General features: G+C 37.4%; 3 protein-coding genes across 3 annotated transcripts; 2 read left to right on the top strand and 1 right to left on the bottom strand.

The window, feature by feature from the left end:
• Positions 1-140: 140 nt before the first annotated feature.
• On the top strand, positions 141-8819 carry LOC109099446 (monocarboxylate transporter 6-like). The gene is made up of 5 exons (XM_042767712.1): positions 141-611; positions 1807-2262; positions 4489-4632; positions 5620-6441; positions 7997-8819. The coding sequence occupies exons 2-5, from the start codon at positions 1956-1958 to the stop codon at positions 8260-8262; spliced, it is 1539 nt and encodes a 512-aa protein (XP_042623646.1). The 5' UTR covers positions 141-611; positions 1807-1955; the 3' UTR covers positions 8263-8819.
• Positions 8820-9043: 224 nt separating this feature from the next.
• LOC109099154 (antigen peptide transporter 2-like) lies at positions 9044-15018 on the top strand. Its single transcript, XM_042767711.1, has 12 exons — positions 9044-10545; positions 10761-11292; positions 11415-11529; positions 11632-11762; positions 12258-12463; positions 12620-12817; positions 12909-13037; positions 13119-13307; positions 13386-13559; positions 13695-13854; positions 13963-14099; positions 14227-15018. The coding sequence occupies exons 1-12, from the start codon at positions 10525-10527 to the stop codon at positions 14434-14436; spliced, it is 2202 nt and encodes a 733-aa protein (XP_042623645.1). The 5' UTR covers positions 9044-10524; the 3' UTR covers positions 14437-15018.
• On the bottom strand, positions 14393-19549 carry LOC109099445 (Fanconi anemia core complex-associated protein 100-like). Its single transcript, XM_019112955.2, has 9 exons — positions 19222-19549; positions 19023-19141; positions 17574-18220; positions 16772-16990; positions 16519-16675; positions 15378-16242; positions 15180-15296; positions 15014-15100; positions 14393-14884 (listed from the first exon to the last, which is right to left on the bottom strand). The coding sequence occupies exons 1-9, from the start codon at positions 19372-19374 to the stop codon at positions 14753-14755; spliced, it is 2496 nt and encodes an 831-aa protein (XP_018968500.2). The 5' UTR covers positions 19375-19549; the 3' UTR covers positions 14393-14752.
• Positions 19550-22007: the final 2458 nt, after the last annotated feature.

Below are 22007 nucleotides of genomic sequence, written 5' to 3'. Positions count from 1 at the left end.
TGGGTGAAATATCTATATATCGACTGGAAAGCTACTCTTAAATTAAAGTGGTCTAAATTGACACTGGAAAAAAAAAGTCACCGTGTGTTTTTTCTCAAATGGTTAGTACTGGAAATATAATAGAGTGTGTTTGGGGTAAGAATAAGATGCTTGTTAGGATTTGGAACCTGCGTCACAGGATCAATAGAGTGTCCTTTACTAATGTAGCATTGTTTGAAGTAGGCTTAGTTTTAAAAACTGCTATGCATACAGTTTGCATACCAGCATACAGAAGCCCGCCCTTCAGCTGCTCTAACGTTAGCCGGATGAGACCGAGCTGCTCTGGGTGAAAGGCAAGAGGAAATGCCATGCCATCGCCCCGGAGCTCAAATTTCTCTACGTGTAGACTGCTGTTAAAGGAGCCGTTACTACTTCCATCTAGCTCTCTATTTGATTTATATGGTTGCATAGTACGATATGTGAGAGAACATTGATGTTACCTTAGCGTTTGCTTAATCGACTGGATCCTGAAACTGCTCCAACCCGGAGTGTCTCCTCCTCCCGCTGATCTGACAGTCTCCGCGGCACGGACAGACGCTGCTGGCCCGGATGCCTGAAAATGTGCTGAAAAGGTGCGTTTGTTGTTTATTACATGAGTTTTTGTCAAGCTTTGGATCGTGTCGTGTTTGAATCTGGCAGTACGTGGTTATGAGACCCCGGTGATGTGCCTGGTTTCAGGTACCTTCAATAAAACACTGTTTATTTAAACAGCTTACTGAAGGGCTAAAGCCGTCAAACACATGTCTTTAAGTGTTTTAAGTAGTTATTTACGTAGCACGTGTTGAAAAAAAACTCGCACGCGTCTGCTTTCCGTATAGTTTCTTTGTTGTTCATTTAAAGTCGCTTCTTCCTGAACTGCAGAAATGTCGTTGTAATGTCAACATGTTCAGAACACCCTGAAACAGCTGTAGTAGCAAAAGAAATAAACTGCCGGGCAAAAGGAGATAAAGCAAAAATACTAGATTTTGGTTCGTTCAGTAACCGTAGGTTACATCGATACGCCAGTAGGTGGCGACACAGGAGTGTCTTTTTTCTGCATTAAGTGAGTCATTGAATCCTTGAATCATTCACTCAACCGATTCTCTAAAAACATGAAATCTTTCACGACTGTAACGAGTCTTATCGTCCTTATAACCCCTAAATTGGGTGTGTACAGACCCACTAAGAGTGTTCCTAAGTATTATAGACACGACTTTAATCAAGCTGTAGAAATGACAGCAATAATAGTCTAAATAAATAAAGAGTTTCATCAAAATATACGTTGCTGTTATTGATAATATGTACTTTTTGTGTATAATTTCCTTTTAGTAACTTCTACATACTCGTTTATTGAAGGGGCATAGCCGTTAAGTTAAACCGTCCAGTGAAAAGCAATGCTATTTGCTTGCTACATTCAGTTTCTTGTTTCAAAGTAAGATTATTTCAGAGACCATAATATTTCAGAGACACTCTCTTGTAGACACTTTTTAAACCCATATTCATTTACGAATGAAAACCACTATCTGTTTCCATATCGAAATGTGTTGTACAGTAGATTAGATAAATATTAACAGCTAAAACCAAACAAACCGTGAGAAAATCAGAAGAGTGAACAAAGAAATAGTTTGACAAGTTCATACAACGTTTTGTAGCTCCACCCAATATTTTGCAATGAATTATCTGTATTTAAAAAAATCTTTGTTTTTTAAATGCATTTGCATTCCTGAAAAATGCTTTGAATTGATTATTTTTCAATAAGATGAGCTTTCCTCCAATTTTTTTGTGTAGGGGTATAGCAAGCACACTTTATTCGGATGATATAGAATATGCAAGAATGTGTTGCCCTGCTCTTCTTCTGCCGCTGAGAGCCCGAAGCTCTCCGGATCAGGTGGAAAAACCCAGGTGGTAGTGACTTGGTTACCATCAAATCGGAAAATATGGCACCTAAGCAACCTTCCAGCATTGAGGAGCAGTCGGGGGAGCTGTGTGAGCCTGAATCTGAGGAGGGAGAAAAACAAGGATCAGGACCCCCTTCGGATCAAGCTCATCCAGTTGCCTTTGATGCTCCAGATGGAGGCTGGGGATGGGTAGTCCTAGTGGCTACCATCGTAGTCTTAGCTCTGACACTGGCCTTCCCCTCCTGCATTGGAATCTTCTACTTAGATCTTCAGGAAGAATTTCAAGCCAGTAACAGTGAGACGTCTTGGGTTCCATCGATAATGACAGCAGTTCTGCACGCCGGAGGTAAGGATGTTATAGAAAAGTCTGATGTTTCTTCTCCACTAGCACAGCCAAATGAAACAGGTTTCAAACAGGTTTCCCAAACATACCACATATCTTCCATTTGTCAGACAAAACAAGTAATCCCACCTCTAAACTTATGGCATTACCTGAGCCCAGGGTTTCCCAAACAAAGGTTTGTGAGCTAATAATTAATTATATTGAATGTCATATTAAAATAAACAAATGGAGCTGCACAGTTAATCAAAATAAAACAAAATATTGATATAACGTATCAAAATGCGATTGTCAGATCAACGGCTGTGCTGCTTTTCACTAACTCCATTTCTGCACTGTGAGTTTAATGCCCTTTTGGGAACACAGCGTGTGCTAAGTTCACTTATTTACAACATGAACATTTGCATAATTTCCAATGTTTTTGTGAACAGAACGTTACAGCATTTCGCCAGTATTTCGCCTGTCAACATCTTCAAAGCTTGAGGGTTTGAACATTTGAAAATATCTGTATTGTAATTTGTGGTGTTAGTAGGTTGTTGTAAAGCATGAACTAAGTATGAACATGCTCAAACGTGCCTATTTCCTTTAGCAGCAGAGTCTTTGTTCTTTGTCTCTGGATGTTCCAGCAGTAGCAATATGATAAAATAATCATATGTCATTTTCTGGCCATGTCGTGCAGCACTATATATCTAAATGATTTTAAAATAAACACAATTAAAATAAAACACTAAAAACAGATTAGATATTTTATCTGTTTACTTGCATGTCATGTGGCCATTAACCAACATCAGAGAACCGTGAACATGCGAATATGTTCTGAAATTATTAGGTTGATCAAAATTTAAAAATACCCACAAAAGATTATTTAAGGCTGGTGTTAATTAAGAAAGTATCAAGAAGACATTACAAATAGAAGCTTGAGAAAGAAATATTTTATTTGATTAAACATAAAATTTATTACACATAAACGTTTAGGCTACAACGGCCTAACATAATATGGAAAATAAAAGAAGATCATTTGAGAAAGGTTTTTTTTTTTTTTTTTTGTATTTTTTGTTCATGCAATGAAAGTCACGTAACGAAAACAACTTTGTTAGCAACAGTCTTCAAAATGCCTTCTTTTACGTTGTGCAAAAGAAAGTTATTCATTCAGGTTTGAAACAACATGAGGATGAGTAAATGACAGAATTTATTTATTTTTTGGTGAACTATTCCTTTAATGTTTATTTATTTAATTATTTTTATTTTTTAAATAAATGAAATGATATTCTAAGAAACTAAAACTGCAACCAGGTGGAGTTAAAAAATGAATCATTCACTTATTGGATTCGTTCAAACGGCTGATTCATTCAGCAATTAAGTAAAGGTCTCTCTCTAAAATAGACCTTTGAATCATTGGTTCACACGATTTGTTCAAAACGAGGATTTTCCCTTACAAAAATTAACCATGATTTTATTATAGTAAAATTGTAGTAACCATGGTTTTTTGACGTATTGATTACCATTCGTGTAACCACAGTTTTACTATAAATACTATGGTTAAACTATGGTTAGTGTTGCAAAACCATGGTTAACTTGTGTGGTTACCATGGTTTAACTATAGTAACCACATTTATTTTTTTTTTTTTGTAATAAAACCATGGGTAATTTTTGTAAGGGTTCATTCAGAAACTTAACACCTGTTGTTCACAGACACACAACAGTTCTGCGGTGGCTTTTTAGATAATATTTTCATTGGCAAAATTGAGCAAAAACACGCAATATTAACTTCTTAATTGCACTGAATGCATAAGTGTGTGATTCATCCCACTGCGAGAATTAAGTTGTGGTCATTATTTGACATCTAATTTAAGCTGGTAACAGCTACATTACTTAAGTCCAGCAGAGATGGTAATTAAAAGTCAGTGTTTGATTTACATTCACACTGTGTATTCGGCTTTTACTGGTAGTCATTGTAGCAGTCAGTCATAAAAGAGGAACAGCTTGATGCAATATTTATTACACACACTTCATCATACCTCTTAAATAGCCATACATCAATTACTTGTGAGAGAGTTGCGTGTTGACATTTCGCTTAACATATTTGAACAAGGCAGTTTATTGTTCTAGGGGGGTGTTTTGAGTAGCTGGTTGTTGAAAATGAGCTGTAGGAATATGGCATGTCATGCTGGGATTTTAGGAGTAAACCATCTCAGATTAAAGCTTTTTTTACCGTATGTGTTTTTCTTGCAGGTCCTCTGTGTAGTGTTCTGGTGGAACGCTTTGGTTGCCGGGCGACAGTGATATTTGGGGGAGTCCTGAGTGGTTTTGGGATGGCGGTCAGCTCTTTCTCACATTCCATTGTTGACTTATACATCACCACTGGGGTCATCACAGGTCAGTAAGTCGCCAGAGGAAGAGATAATGATATCTTGTTTGATCTGTAGATAAAAGAGCAACAGCACTAATTACATAAACATTGTGATTTCATTCGACACTGTGATTAAAGAGTTATCACTAAGCACTTTACCAGCTGACCTGACATGAATAAGAATATGAATGTAAATATGAAGAGGTTGATTTCTGGAGCAATATCACACAAGAATCCTGGCTGTTATTTAGCATTTAGCACAACAGCATTACTTTGAGTGTTCTATATACAAAAAGTTAATTAGACCACCCACAAAATGATTCAGATGTTAAAAATGTACATACTGTAGCAACAAGCAGAGTTATGTGACCACTAAAATGATATATTATAATATAATATTTTTATATATCATAATATAATATTAATATTATATAATAACTATTATAATAATAAATTAGTATAACTTATTCAAACAATAAATACATGTATTATATAGCTCAGATAGTCAGCATGCAAGTAAATAATACATGAGCATTTATTATATTATTGATTATTAAATATAATTATAATTATTGATTGTTATATACCTTAATATTCACTATTCAAAATATTAGATTTTTTCTGACAATAATCAGATTGATGTATTTATCAATTAATTAAGTGATGATTCATTATTTAATGATATACTACTAATAATAAATGCATAAATTATTAATTGATTGATTATTAATTATTTAAACTATATAACAACAACAATAATTAGTATTAAGTAGTAACTAGTTATAATAAATGCATTAATTTTCAATTGATTGGTTATTAATTATTAAATCATATAACAACAACAATAAATATTATTATTTATAAATATAGTTACAGCTTAGATGTATTTACAGTTACAGTTTTGATAGTTGGCTTGTAAGTAAATAATAGCTGTTCACTTAGTTACCAAAGAACAATGAACTTCATCCATCAGTCAGTTCTATATAATGCATAACCCTCTGTTTGCTTCACAGGTCTGGGTTTCTGTTTCAGCTTCCAGCCCGCTGTCACAATACTTGGCCACTACTTTGTGCGCCGTCGTCCTTTTGCCAATGCAATGTCCTCCACTGGTACTGCTCTGGGTCTGTCTACATTGCCCTTTTTAGGTGACTATCTGCAGAGTACGCTGGGCTGGAGAGGGAGCTTTCTGGTCCTTGGTGCTGTGTTGCTCAACTGCTGTGTTTGCGGAGCCCTTATGAGACCGGTCAGGCCTCGCAAGCCCAGAAAGACAGAGGTGATGAGCAATGGTCCCAGACCCCCAGGCAAAAAGATATGCATGCTGGGGATCTTTCAGAGTTTAAGATCATCCCTCAGAAAACACATGGCTTTCGACCTCTTCTATAGTAACCTGCGATTTCGGGTGTTTTCACTGGGCATCACTTGGATGATGCTGGGGTTTGTGGTGCCGCTTATTTACCTGGTCCCATACGCATCAGCTCACAAAATGGATCCAAGCCGAGCTGCCCTGCTGCTCTCCATCCTGGGCTTTGTCAACATCATTGTGCGGCCTCCTGCTGGAGTGCTCTTCAGCCTGCCCTGGTTTAAAGGCCGGCATATCTATGTTTTCTCAGCCGCACTCCTAATAAATGGACTCAGTAATAGTATTTGCTGCATTTCTGCAAGTTTCACAGTGCTGTTAATGTATGTGCTGGTGTACGGACTGTCCATGAGCGTGGTAGGCTCGCTGATGTTCACCGTCCTGATGGACACGGTGGAGATGAGTCGATTCCCATCTGCGCTCGGCCTGTTGTCTATCATGGAAAGCGTTACGCTCCTGATAGGACCTCCTCTCGCAGGTAACATGAATTATGTATTTTCTGAATTATGTATTTTGTATGTCGACAGCACCATGTCACTGCCTGAATGTTTATGACTCACAGAACACAGACCAAACATGATCTACTGGCCTCTAAACTCCAGATACAAAAACAGACAGAGACTGTTTTAAATGTGGTCATGCTGGTATTTCAACATTTGCATCAGTCCTACACTTTAGACAACAAGTATAGTTTCTATAGACAGCAGGGATGTTTCTAAAGAGTCATTCACAACCTTCACAGGCAATAAAGTGCTGCTAAAGTGCAAACATTTGCAAGTTTTATTTCCTACATGGATTGTAGATACTGTAAATATCCGCCTCATCCAGCACCCCTCACTTAAACAGTAAATTTTAATAAAGTTGGTTGACATGAAATACTTTTGGAAAGTCGACATGTCCTCAAGTGTGACATGATATAGTCCATCTTAAACTATTTTAAACAGCATTTATAACTTTTTTGAATGCACCTTTATAACCGAATATTTATTGAAATACTTGCTACTAATATTACCAATATATTTTTAAAACATTATTAATTTTTGTATTTTTTTATTGACCCTCATCTACAGTTGGTTGAGTTTTATTATCTAAAATAAACTAGAGCAAGCAAACAAATAGTGACCTGTTATGGGACCTACAAAATTCAGTTTCCATTATAAATTAATATCAAATTTACCCTAAAAAAGTGATGCTAAAAAAAAGTTGGTAGCACTTTATTTTACAGTCCTGTTCCTCATGTACATACTATGTACTTATTATAGAAATTACAATAACTATGTAATAACTAGGTACTAACCCTGAACCTACCCCTAAACCTAACCCTAACCCATGTAGTTACCTTGTATTACCAGAACTTTCTTAAATAAATACACTGTAAGTACACTATAAGTACATGTAAGTACACGTACTGTAAAATAAAGTGCAACCAAAAAGTTTTTCCTAAAAATCCCGCTGCTCTTATCCCAACTTTGAATCTGTCTCAGATCAGGAAATGAATGTTCTTTTCTGTCACATCTCAACTGTCCTGTCAAAGGCAAGTTCCATAAAAATCATTAAAAAAATTAATTCAAAGACATTCCCAAACATTCTTGTCATTCAAAGAAGAATCACTATGATATATAATGAAATATATGTGTGATTGTGTAGCTATCGGTGAGGAGGATTGTGCATGTGTTTCAGCAGAAAGAATGGAATGTCTGCTCTATTGCTACAGCACTAATCTGGATTTCCGTGTTGGTCGGAGCGAAGCCTGTGTTCTCAATCTGGTCAAACTGACCATGCTCTTTCACACACACAAATGTCATTAGTTGAGCCAAGTGCTGGCAAGCACCTTGGAGTGCTACTAAGTACACGCTTTTGGTGTTCACCTGTGTTCTAGAAGGCTCCTACACAGTCATGCATGACTCATGTTTTGGTATAATAATGATGATCGAGCAGATTTTTATTCAGTTTGAACGTATTTAGATCTAGTATTTTTATTTTGTTTTATAGATACAAAATAAACTGCAAATACCCCTGCACGTGTGTTACAGGAATCCTTGTGGACCGTACTGACCAGTACACATATGTGTTCCTGGCCTGCAGCATCTCAGTGGCCTTATCAGCTCTGTTCCTTATGGTGTCCTTTTACTGGCTGGACTCACGTGATGCAGCCCAGAAGAACAGTCCACCAGCGTCTGGGTCTCCAGCTAAGCCTGCAGTCAGTTTGCCCATGGACTGCCAGTACAGCAGTGTGCCTACAGATGGGGACACGACAAATAACCCATCATCAGAGGAAGAAAAATTCACAAATGTATGAGTTATTTATGCCATTGTAATTGGGATCCGAATCAGGTACAAAAATATGTTTCTTTGCCATTTATTAGTATCATAGAATGTGCTATTTAAATAACTATATTATTTCAACATCAAACCCTGTGTTTTTGTGTGTTGTTAACTGACACTGGCGTTTGCAAACATCCTGGTCTCACATCACTGGTTTGCCTTCTAGAGTATATTTGTGCCATGGAGCTACAGTGACATCCGTTAATGCAGTCCTTTGAATTCAAGTAAATATTATAAACGCTTCTTCATTCCTGATCTAAATGACAAAATGCTTTAATTGTTTGCCAAGAAAATTAAGCTATTTCAAGTCAGGAAATATTGAGCATTGTGACAGATTTGATTCATCTCATGCTTAATAATATTCAGTTTCCTCATTTTTTGCTAGTTACACTACTGTTTGACAGTTTGAGGTTGATAAGATTTTTGAAAGAAGTCTGTTATGCTCACCAAGTCTGCTTTTATATGATTAAAAATACAGTAATATTGTGAAACATTATTACAATTTTAAATAACTGTTTTTTTTTAATGTCATATTTTAAAATGTTATTTATTCCTGTGATGGTAAAGCTGAGTTTTTATCAGCCATTACTCCGGTCTTCAGTGTCACATGATCCTTCAGAAATAATCTTGTGCTCAGGAAACATTTATTATTATAAATGTTGAAAACAGACATGCTGCTTAATATTCTTATGAAATCCATAATACTTTTTTATTAAAATTTTGATAAATAGAAAGTTCAAAAGAACAGCATTTATTTGAAATAAACATTTTCAGTGTTTCATTACTTTATAAATGTCTTTATCGACACTTTTAATTTAATGCATCCTTGCTGAATAAAAGTATTCATTTCTTAAAATATCTTACTGACCCCAAACATCTGAACAGTAGTATACATAACACTGTGTTGTTTTATACACTTTTTGTGTCATGAGATTATGCACTAAAACACCTGACCCTTAAGGAAGATTGTTGGTCAGTTCCCAAAGGGTAGGAAAGGTACTGTATAATAAATCAGTAGAAAATTGTTTTGCTATTATTGCACATAGGCTCTTAAGGTTTTCTCAGTCCAAGTACAGACATTCTTTAACCAAGATATATTTAATATTCAGACTTTATGTTTTCTGGTTCTCAGTGTGTGCTTGAGTATGACTAATCTTAAATATGTGCACTTGGGTTGTCTGTTAGGATTAGTACTGAATAAGATTGTATTTGAACTGAGGGTGTGTCAGTGTCATGAATTATTATTCACTGCTGAACAGAACAAGTGTCAGATTTCACTTTGTGCTGATTTATATTTACACTCCTCATGTAAACTCTTTTTGGTTGCCGTGTAGTTGCTCTGTTGTCTTGTTGTGCTTATATAAGTGGAGAGGGCTGTGATTACCCCCGAGAGAGTATCATTTATACAATGTATAATACAAACTATTTACTTGAATAAGAAATTATTTCTGTACTCAATTTAAATTTAATAATAAAGATTAAAGCAGACAAATGCTCTGATTTATTTTTTATTTTTTTGCTATCAATAAGCAATTATGCAGTTATTAACAATAAGCAATTATGGTTTGGCTTATCTTGGCTAGATAAACCCATCTTAATTTTTCTGGTTAATGTTTGCAGAAAAGTCCAATATTATTGGTCATTCCACAAATTCGTTTAAAAAAAATAGAAAACACATTCCATCAGACAAAGAATGTATTAAATGTATTTAAGTGTTAATAAATTGCATTCTGTTATTTCAGGCTATATGTATATGTATAGCTATTTACCTTGAAAAGTTTTCTCTTAAAAAGAGAATTAAAAAAAAGAAGTATATTTCTATATATGTGTTTAGAAAATGCCTATAATGATAGTAAATGTTGGTCAGCTTTTTCATTGTTAAAATCCTTGTTTACACATGCTCACGAGTGAAACAAAGGGCTGCACATATATGAAATCGCCCATATTATGATTGATAGATCCGCTAAACAGCGCTCTCTGCTGGCCACTCGAAGAACTTGCGCCAAACAGCGTTCACAGCTGGTGAGCCGACGTAGCGTGCAACGTCATGATCGCACAACATACAGTAGCAATATGAGATAAAAACGTTTTTTTTTTATGCACACTACCTCGTTTTAAGCTAACTATGCGGTTATTAAATGTATTTTCTAAATCGTTTCTCATTATTCGCAATCGTAATGGAACTGAAAACCGCCCACAAGTGTGAAAGTGAACCCAAAACTGAGCTTGGGACAAAATGCAACGCGAGAAGCTAATGGTAAGAAGACTTATATTGTGTATCTTTTTATATTGTTTAGCGCTTATATCCTATATTTAAATGCACTAGAGAAGACTGATGCCGCTGAAAGAAAACTGTAAACCAGCCTAAACTAAGAGACATCAGCTAAAACCAGCCAACAGACTAGTTTGACCACTGACCAGGCTTTGAAACTATTCTAGACTGGCTTATCTGATTCATCTTTATCTCTTCAGATGACCTCAGAGGCTCACCCCATCTATAGAACCGTAGCAGTGCATTTCTGCCTGTTGTGCTGTGATCTTGGCATCTGGGCTTGTGTGTGGACGGCCCTGCTGTGGTTGGATGGAGAGGGCAGTCTGGATCTATGGGGCCTGTGGGCTCTCAGGGCCATCAGCTGTGTTGTGCTTTATTCATTGAGCACAATTTTTGCTGACGGAAGCGTTCAGCTTCTCCTGAAGCGCTGGGTTGTCCTACTGAGCTTCCTACCTCCAGTGTTTGACAGTATGCAGACAATGCTGCACGGTACCATGAGAGGCTTCACTCCTGTTCCTGATCCTGGCATGGTGATCCTGAGCTTAGCTACATCTACCCTCATATATATGGTGTGGGAGATGGCCTTCCCACATGGTGGACCATCTAAGGGTACCAGAAACCAGAAGAAAGATGAAGAGGCCAAAGCACTCCTAATGAGGGTCATTCGATACTCCAAGCCTGACTATCTTCATCTAGGGGCTGCGTTCCTCTTCCTCAGCCTGGCAGCACTGTGTGAGTGTTTCTCATCCATGAGGAAACTATAATATTGTCTGAATTAGTTCTCGATTTTATATCCAAAACCTGATTTCAGTGCATCTTTTATCTACATAGAAGAAACTTTTGTTTTTTAATAGTTGAGACATTCATCCCATACTGCATTGGCAAAGTTGTTGACATATTGAGTGGAAAGTACCAGCACACCAATTTCTCATGGGCTATTGGACTCATGGCACTGTGCTCACTTGGAAGGTCAGTGTAAAATCACTGCCATGCAAATATCTTAAAAAGGAATGCCTTCTTGTGCAAACTGGTTTTGTTTTTCGAATTAATTGTTCATTTGTTGTGTCTTTATTCTATGTTCAGTGGTATGCGCGGCGGGATGTTCATGTGTAGCCTCAGCAGACTCAACAAAAGAATACGACACATGCTGTTCCAGAACCTCATGAAGCAGGAGATAAGCTTCTTTGAAGAAAACAAACCAGGTACCCGTCCCTTCACTTCAAGTGAACATTTGCCAGAGAAATAAAAACTCACTTTTTGCTTAATATTTTTTTAAATGTCAAAACTGGATCTTCAGGTGAAAACGACTGACTTCTCTGGACTTCAAAATCCAATCAACAAGTTGTTTTTACCGCAGTATAATAGGCTCTCCTGAGGACTTGATTCATCGGAGTGGAATCAACTTTTTACCCAGCTGCCTCAGAATTAACCCATTTTTGGATGTTTTCAAATAGCAAGTGCCACAAGAGTCACAAAGTTTTTTACCATTCCAAAAAAGTAAAACACTTTAAAAATCCATACATAAAATTCTTCCTAAATGACTGAAGATCCTCAAAAGGTTAAAAACACGTCTTGCGAGACTGCGTTCCTTTGCATATTTGAGTATGATTTTTAAAGTAGACAAAGCTACTAAATAGTGTATATGTGATAATATATTAATTAAAATCATGCCACAGAAACCAAATTTTCTCTTACAGGTAGTCTCACGTCACGCTTGACCTCTGACACTGATAAAATGGGTCGTTCTGTGGCCATGAATGTGAATGTGTTACTGCGGAGTTTGGTGAAGACATGTGGCATGTTGTTCTTTATGCTGCGCCTATCCTGGCAGTTAACCCTCCTCACCTGCATCGAAATGCCACTTCTTGCTTTCATTCAAAATTCATACAACAACATCTCCCAGGTTAGTAAACCTTCTCATGTTGGTTTCCTTATTACTTTTTTTTACACAGCTTTATAAAGCTGTGCTTTGGCCTCTCCAGAAAACTTTTTTCAACAAATCAAAAAAAAATTGGAGGTACACCGTAATGAATTCATAGTGTCTCACCTTTCTTATCAGAAAATAGCTATAGAGCTTCAGGACTGTAATGCAGAGACTACAGAGTTGGCATCTTCTGTCATTGGGTCGATGAAGACTGTGCGCAGTTTTAAGGCAGAACATCAGGAGCAGCAGCGATATGAACAGACTCTGAACCGGAAGCTCCAGGTTCTGAGGTGTAAAGGCATATACAGTGCCATCCATCTCTTAATACGCAGGGTAAATCATATACAGTCCTGATTTGCATGCACCGGTCTACAAAATAGAAATTGTGTTCTATTTCATTGATTCTTCTTTCATTGCACTGTAGTTCATTACAGTAGGCTTGAAGGTAGCAATGCTGATCCAAGGCCGAAATCTCATCTCCTCTAGACAGCTTAGCAGCGGCAGCCTCCTTTCATTTGTGTTCTATCAGAAGGACATGGTGACCAACATGAGGGTATGACTGGCAGGTAGAATTTTACAGTTATATGACTCTTCATTTAAAGAGACTAAACTCTGTCCATCATTATATTCTCAGCATCTTGTATATATCTACGGAGACATGCTGAATACTGTGGGATCAGCAGTGAAGGTGTTCCAGCTGCTTGACAGGAAGCCACAGATGAGAGAGGCAGGTGATTTGGCCCCAGAGAAGGTTGAGGGAAGACTAACCTTTGAAAAGGTCACCTTTTCCTACCACTCACGCCCTAACGAAAAAGCACTTAAGGTAGGTTTTGGTTAATATTGCAAAAGCAGATCAGAAAACGAATGGAATTTGCATGGACTTATTGTTGAATTGTTGCAGTCTGTTACATTGGAATTGAGTCCAGGGAAGCTGACGGCATTGGTAGGACCCTCTGGTGGTGGGAAGACCTCTTGTGTCTGCTTGCTGCAGAGGTTCTATGAGCCACAGGAGGGTGAGCTGTTACTGGATGGAGAACCTCTGTACCAGTACCAGCACCAGTACTTGCATAAAAAGGCAAGGAGTGATACACCAGCATTTATAACCATGTAACTTGAGGAGAGATGTGCAAACAACCAATTCTGTTGGATGGTTTGGTGAACTGAGTAGTAGTTTGTAAACTGATACATCATTCTCTGTCATTTGGACTAGGTGGCAATGGTATCCCAGGATCCTGTGCTTTTCTCTGGCTCTGCGAGATATAATATTGAATACGGTTTAAAGGACTGCACACTTGAAAGAGTAAAAGAAGCTGCTCGGAAAGCCAATGCACACAACTTTATAAGCAAACTGGAACAAGGATATGACACAGGTAGATAAAACTTGGCAGATAACCGATATGGTACCCATATGCATTCCCATAAATAACACAAAAACTTGGTTAAAACGAGTAGGTTAAATCTGGCCACTTTCCCTGTAGATGTTGGCGAGTGTGGTGGCCAGCTGTCCGCAGGGCAGAAACAATGCATTGCTATAGCCAGAGCTCTGATAAGGAACCCACAGATTCTCATCTTGGACGAGGCCACCAGCCACATGGACTGCAGCACACAACAAGCTGTAGGGACTCCTCTGGAATTAATACTAAAATCCTGATATCTTAATAAACAGCTGCATGTTATTTTTAAGCTGCTGTAACACAATAATTCTGAGATTCTCCGTATCTATTCATGATCTTTTTGTCCAGGTTCAAGATGTGCTCAATAACATAAAGGATCAGACAGTACTGGTGATAGCTCATCGTTTGGAGACTGTAGAGAAAGCGGACCACATTATCTTCATGGAGGGAGGTGAAGTCGTGGAGCAGGGAACACACCAGCAGCTCATGGCCAAAGAAGGAAGATACTATCGGCTCAGAGAAAAGCTTTTTAATCTGGAGACACAACCAGCGGACTAAAGTATCAGATATGCGGATATATTTTAAGTTTTACAAAGACTTTAGTACACACTCACAGACATATTGTGGGTAAATAATTCGTTTTGATGAATTGTATGCTTCAGGACGAGTGTAGACCTTAGTTTTTTTAAATGTTTTTTTTTTCTCCATACCTCTTTTTATATAAACAGTGTTTTATTGATTATGGAATAAGTGGTGATGAATGGGACACACAAAAAGGAAAGTATGGGATTTGTATCCTAAAAGTAAAACAGTATGGAATAACAACCTCTACTGTATTAAAAATATATGTTATAAAGAACTATGATGGTGTTCTTCAGAGAATGACCAGTGGATTTGCCCTCAGCTGCAGAAAAATACGGAACAGGATCTCAGAGTTCTTATTCGTCTTCATTGTGCCACCAAGAGCTGCTTGATTCTGAGCATCCTGAAGCTCTTTATAAAGAGACTGACAATAGAAAAAAAAAAAAATTATATTGTTGCATGTGATGTAAGCAAAACTGTCTGTTACATGTAAATCAACACTAATCAGTGTAAAAGTGTAATAAACAGATAAACTGATGGGAATCAGATCTACCTCAACATGCCGTACAGCTTCAAACAAGCTCTGTGCCTTTAACTGTTTAGTATGACCACATTTCACAGCCGAGTCTCTGAGCAAGACCTGTTGAACATTGATCTGTAAGTTAGATTCAACTGTAAGTCCACGTTCGAAAAATGGACATACTTTATTATAAAAGTACCTGGAGGCGCCTTAGAATGGCATGATGCAGTCCACACACCGCTGCCACAGATGAACTTTCCACCCGAATCTCCAAGACTTCGAGAGGTCCATCAGAACAGAAATCTCCCAGTGTTACTTGAGGAAAGACATGGGTAACTCGTTCTAAATTACAGACCTTATGATCATGAATGAATAATCAGTAGTATAAAGTCAGCACCTCTTTGACGAGAAGCTTGACAGAGCATCCATCTGGGCTGTAGACACAAACCACTGGACTTTGTACCGACATTTGTCCTCTGGCCTCAGGTGATACCAACCAGTTCAGCACAGACATGCATCTTTCACCACTGCTGGTTGCTGAGAGATGCAGTTTGGTTTTTAGAAGCTCTGATGATACCCTGACCATCACTGTGATGGGTGCTGACTTGGTAGTAGTATCAGAATCCTTGGTTAACACTCCTCTGGAACGCAAGAAGGCTTGGATGCCATCCGTGACAGTGTCGTGTCTGATGTTACCATGAGAAAATGATCCATCTAGCCTTAAAGCATCCAGCCAGTCAACTGTTAAAGTACTCAGAGGTGCACTGATGGAGCCCGTCTCTGTAAGGAGCTGGGAAACACCAGGAGAAGATGCTTCAGGACTAAACAGAGCAGAAAGGGAGAAGACGAGAGAACAGTAGACCTTCACTGGCAGAGACAGTCTGCCAGTGCTTTCAAGGGGAACGGTTACATCCAGTTTCTGACCAGAATCCAGTTTCATGAATGGGAATGAGTATGTCCTAGATGAGCCTTCCATATTTGGACCCTTGGATAATGGATGGACCTGAATGCACAAAGTCCAGCCATGTTCCAATGTACATCCACTTGAGTTTTCAAGCACACATGTGAGAGTCAAAGAGTCTCTTTGGAGCAACGAGCTCCATCTAGCTACACCACAACAGCTGATTGGATGCTTGGTGCCCATATTACACGCCTTTTCATTCCCATGGTTGTCCAACAGTAGGCTGTAAACATGTATGACTTGATTAAGATGTTTGAGAGAATCATTTTTCTTCTGAAGCTTGTGTTTCAAGGATTCTGCCCTGCAGAAGAAGAAAAATAGAGTCAATGACATCTGGCCGTTTTAAATATAAAATAAATAAAATGAATTCATAAAATCAATTAATTCACTGTACTTCTTTTAAGATGAACGTTTTTTTCTGTACTAAAAATGTATTTAGTTTTTTTCCCCCCATGAACAACTATGATTATAAGATAAACTAAAAATTTAAATAAATCAAACTAAACTCAAAAAGTGACATTTAGCTTTTGCCGCTGGAAAACCAGTAGTCTTTTCATTGATGAAGCATGAAACAGACCTCTCCCAGATGTTTGCGATGGAAGCCAGGAGGTCCTTCACTTTCTGGCCTGCCAGAGATGAGGGCAACCTGGGAACATTTCCTTTTTCAGATCCTTGAGGAAGGTTCACGCGAAGCAGTCTTCCGCTCAAAGATACTGCCAAAAGCTGCACAGATCCTAAAATTCAAAAACAAACAGTTTGTGTTAGTTACTTAAAATACTGCAAAAGCCCGGTAAACAGCACAGAGATTTATCATAATTAATATACTGTACCTGTGGGGTTAGTATATGGCCCAGCAAGTGCTACAACCCTGCATACACCAAGACTGTCAGAGGTCAGAGTTTGCAGTTGGGACTCAGTTTCTGTTGCTTCTGATGAAGATGTTGTGGTGAGCTGAAGAGCATGTAGGTCACTGAGAGAGCTGTAGTACAGCCGCTTATCATCAACACAGGCACACAGCACTGGTCCTCGTACACTATGCTCATTGAAGCCTATGAAAAGGGAATTTATAGATTACCAAAACTAATCTAAGTTATTAAAAATATATTCAAAATGATTATGAGTACAGTAATTTTGATATTTTAAGGGATATACAATCAAAAATGTCAGGATGATACATCTGTCCTGATATCAAAATGAATAAAAAAAAAATTATTCTAAACAGAAAATCTCACGTAGTCTGGCATAATGTTTTACTATTATTTCTTATAAAAAATATTTTAATAAAAACTGCTTCACTGCTTAGCAATTTTTGGTCTGCCAAATCAAAACAACATTAGGTCATGTTGTAAAATGTCATGTTTTTTTAACTCCCCAAAACTGTATTCATATTTATTAATAATACATGTAATGGATTAAAAAAATACCTTGAAAAATATATTTTTAAACTTTTTTAAAAAGTAATTATTAATGTGCACTCATATGTATTCAAAACATAAGGAAATACTAGATTTAAAAAAGACTTTTTCTCATCTTTATTGTGGACATTCTTATAAATCATTGACTCTCAAATCAAATACAGACTTAAGCAATGGCAAATGCATGTGTAATGAAAGCACTTTAATTCAGTCTTACTATAATCTGCCTTTTTTCCTTCCAAGCTTGCTTGTTTACTTCTGACAATTAGAAGTTTGCCTCTTTGACCAACTGCAACAAGACACTGAGGTCCGTGTTCTCCAGAGACGCAGGTTCCAATAAATACGACTGGCTGCTCTAAGCTCTGGAGGACTCTGACTGGAGATCTCTGTTCTCCTGTAGGACCAGCCAGGGTGGGGACGAGCAAAGTAAAGCAGCAAATACGTCCATCAGGTAAACCACACAGAATTACTGGAGAATTGACTAAAGAGGCGTCCACTCCAAATAAAAGCCTGAAAAGATGGGGCTCAAGATGGGGATGGAGGTCAGTGCTGACTGATGTGGGTCCTTCGGGGTAGATGCAAGTCAATACTGGAGGAGAACTCACACTTTTTTCTTTGTCTGTTAAGTTTAAACAGCATGTGTTTAGAGTTACAACCTGGAAACATGCAAGTTTATGAAGGGGCCTGGATCCAGGCTCTTCGTAGAGATCGAAACTCCAGACAGACTTGTGAAGGCTAAGAGTCACAAGGATCTTCTCGGCTATGGTGAACGCTTGTAGGCTGGCATTTTTCAGGACAATTGAATCATCTGGTACAGTAAACAGCACACTGTCAGGACTTTTGTTCACCTGGACAGAGGAAGAACTGGGAGGGAAAAGGCATGGAAAACAAAAATCACAAAACCAAAAATTCACCATTAAAGTGACTCTAGATATTGGCATATCTATGCCACTAGAAATAATCTAAGGACCCAATTAAATTGCTTGATGAATACAGTTTTCTTTCCTGAGATGGTGCATTCCCTGCTAGCACATGTACATCACAGAGATTTTTCTATTTGACGTCTGCATTTACATCTGCAAAACTATTTAGTGTTTAGTCATCTGCAAAACGTCTATAGGACGTTTCCTATCAGATGTCAAATAGACGTTTAGAAGATGTCTTTAAGATGTTCATGATTTAGAATGCATCTAAAACTGAGATCTTAAAGACAATTATCAGATGTTTGTATGCTTTCCAGAGGAAGAGATCTTTAACAGACGTACCTGTACTATCTGGGATTTATGGTCAAATTTCCAATGGAAAGAAATGTCCTCATAGCAACTCTGCTAGGAGACTTCATATTAACTGTATGACTGTATTTCGTTTATTTAGTAAAACAAAACGTGAATTCAACAAGTAATATTAATCGCTGAATTTAATTGCTTACTAAGCACCGCCCCTTGGATACAGTTGCTAACAAGTTCAGAATTTTCATTCTTAAAAGCATTCGATTGGACATAAATTTGTGTAGTGCAACATAAATCATCAGGATTTTTTGGTCTGTTTTCCAGTAAATACGTACGCTTATTTGTTTAAATTAAATTAACACACACGTATACATACATATATAGCAAGTGATCATTTATTACGGAAACAGTAATCTGTATGTAATCTACTAAGTTACCTGAGCTGTGGTGGTAAAGGGGTGCAGTAAAGCCCTCCGTTCGCGCAAAGTGCATAAAGTCGATGTTTATCATCACTTAATGCCAAATGTATCATTGAAGCTTCAAACAGCATCACTGTCTGAAAAACAACGTGTATTAAGTAACCATGGAGGAAAGTAGTATAGTTGAACACAAAAGTGAGAACAAGCATCCACTTGCCGTGACTCTCCTCTCCAGGACATTAAATATGAGCACCTCTCGGTCTCCGCGGGTCAAGAGAAGATTCACGCCGTCCTGAATGACGCGCACCGAGTGTGACTGACAGTCACTGAACTCAGATAAATACTCCACACTGCACCGCACAGCGTCCATTATCAGACTCTGTCCGTTTTACATTCAACTTAAAGACGTTTTCCGTTAGGATAATAATAGTTATGCGATTTAACTACATGACAGAAATGTTAGTGACGGTCCCTAACTTTTTCATGTTCCCGCCACCTCTACAGTGAGGGCTCTTCTTCTTCTTCTTCTTCTTCGTTGGAGTTTTACAGCAGTTGGCATCCATAGTGTTGCATTACTGCCATCTGCTGTCTCACTTTAACTTACTATCTTACTTAAATTCGTCCTTCCAGTCCAGTCCTCCTTAGAAAATTAAACAAATATCTCCGTCCTTGGTCATTATTTCAATATGTTACTATATTTTTAACATTATACTCTACTATACCTCCATAGGGGATTCTTGAACTCTTGTCTTAAATATAAAGATGTGGCTAATTGTTTCCTTCTCCTGACATTCATCACATAGTCCTGCCTGTCGGGTGTTTTCCTATAACATGAAGAGTTTTGTTTAGCTTGCAATTTAGGATAGCAATCTAATCCACAGTCTATTTATTATGACTTGTTCCTTCCTTTTATGCTCTTCTTACTTTCCATATCTATCATATTTTGTATCATGTTCAGATGTCTCCCTTTGATATCATTATCCCATGCACTGCTGCTGCCATTTTTGCATTATATTTTTTCACACTAAAATATACAGCAGATCCCATTGCCTCTGTTTGTAAACCCCAACGTTTTTGTTGCTTCTTTTGCCAGTCTGTCTTCTTTCTCATTTCCCTGGATGCCCACATGCGCTGGCACACACATGTGATGTTTTTCTCTTGCCTGCTTATTCTTGAGTTTGTAAATAAAATCTCATCAAGTAATTCCTGATGGTTTCTAGTTATGCCAGACTTTATACTCATAAGGGCAGATGTAGAATCACTACATATTACAATGTTGTCCCATCTGGATTGTTCAATCCATTCTAATGCTATTAATATAGCATATAACTCGACTGTATACACACTTAAACTGTCAGATGTTCTTTTGTTTACTCCCACATGATGTCTAGGGATATATACAGCAGATCCCGTTGCCTCTGTTTGTAAGTCCTTTGATCCATCTGTATAAATCTGAATTCTATCTTTGTACATATTGTCCATATACAATATTCACTGACTATATCTATAATAATAACAATAATAATAGTAATATATATTACTATTATTATTGTTATTATTATTATTATTTTTTTCATTCAATAAATCAGTTTTTAGGTTTCAGGCTATTTTTTATCGAACTCTGTACATAGATAATTCTCAACTATGTTATGAAAGATATAACAGAATGATTTGATATACTATTTTGCTTTATGTAATATGTGCGTAAGATGTCCATAAACTGGTATTCCCATTCCATACAATGTATCTATACATTGCATCTAGTTTGCATATTAATGTTTTCTTGGGCAAACCATAATGAACTGTTAAAATGGGAGTAATAACATGGTAGCATTTTCATAAGGCTATCTCATATTTCATAGGAATATTGATCTATAATTTATTTCCCTATTGACTTGTGTTTCCCCAAAATGCCTGATTAACGTGCTGTTTGTCCTGGTGTCCTCTACAGAAGACATGCATGAAAATTATGCCCTGTTTCATAAAAAGTAATATTCTGATTTGAATATTATATTTGAAAAAATCATATTTTTCTGAGATGTTGTTTTTACTACAATTAGAAAATCTGTCAGATTTAAATAATTACAAAATATTATTATATTTCCCTTAGTGCGCTAAATTTGATCATTCTGTCAATATCAGTCATTTTTAAAGACCAAGGAGAATGTGTGTTTATGACCAAACCTCCAAACATTTGATATCCCTAAAAAGCCCTGCATGCACACTACATCCAGACAGGTAGTGGCATGTAGGGTCTCAGAGAAATTCACTAAAGTATGATCTCCTCTACAGAGGACAATGTTTACAGTCATGGCCAGAAGTTTTGGCAATGGCATAAATTTTGTGTTTTGCAAAGTTTGCTGCTTCAGTATTTGTAGATTATTTTTCCACGTTACTATGGTATACTGAAAACAAGATAAGAATATAATAAGTTTAAAAGGCATTTATTGGCAAAAAAAAAAAAATACAATATTTTCAGTGTTGACCCTTGTTCTTCACAGATATATTCACAGATAAACCATATCTTGTCGCAATCGTGTGTTTAATGTCTTCACCTTGTCAAAGGTTTCTGCCGTTTATTGAGATCATACAGTGATAGCTGGATGCTTTTGTCCATATTAGGGATTTCATAGACAAGAGCGCCCTCCGGCTTCGAGTATGAATGAAACACACACTGAATGAGAGTGCTGAGTGCTCCTCATTCTGGGTACTAATAAAACATTAGGTCATACACAGACTATCTTGTTTCTTTTCATTTAAATCTATATTCTTTCACACCGCCCCTTGAAAACCCCTATAACACACTTGCCTAAAAAAATGCGGCGGACGCATTTACGTGTTATTAAAAGTGTGTGTGTGTGTGTGTGTGTGTGTGTGTGTTTATGGGGGGCAGAAACGGCGGCAAACGATCGATGGCACGAACTCTGGCAGCTGATACATAAAAATGTATGATGATAATAATTATAATAATACGATTGTGGGAACTTTGCATCATCGTTTAAA

The sequence above is a fragment of the Cyprinus carpio genome, chromosome A12 (genome assembly GCF_018340385.1).
Source record: "Cyprinus carpio isolate SPL01 chromosome A12, ASM1834038v1, whole genome shotgun sequence".
In the NCBI taxonomy this organism is placed as follows: domain Eukaryota; kingdom Metazoa; phylum Chordata; class Actinopteri; order Cypriniformes; family Cyprinidae; genus Cyprinus; species Cyprinus carpio.
Note: the sequence above shows the minus strand (reverse complement) of the source record. Positions and strands in the feature narration are given on the sequence as shown.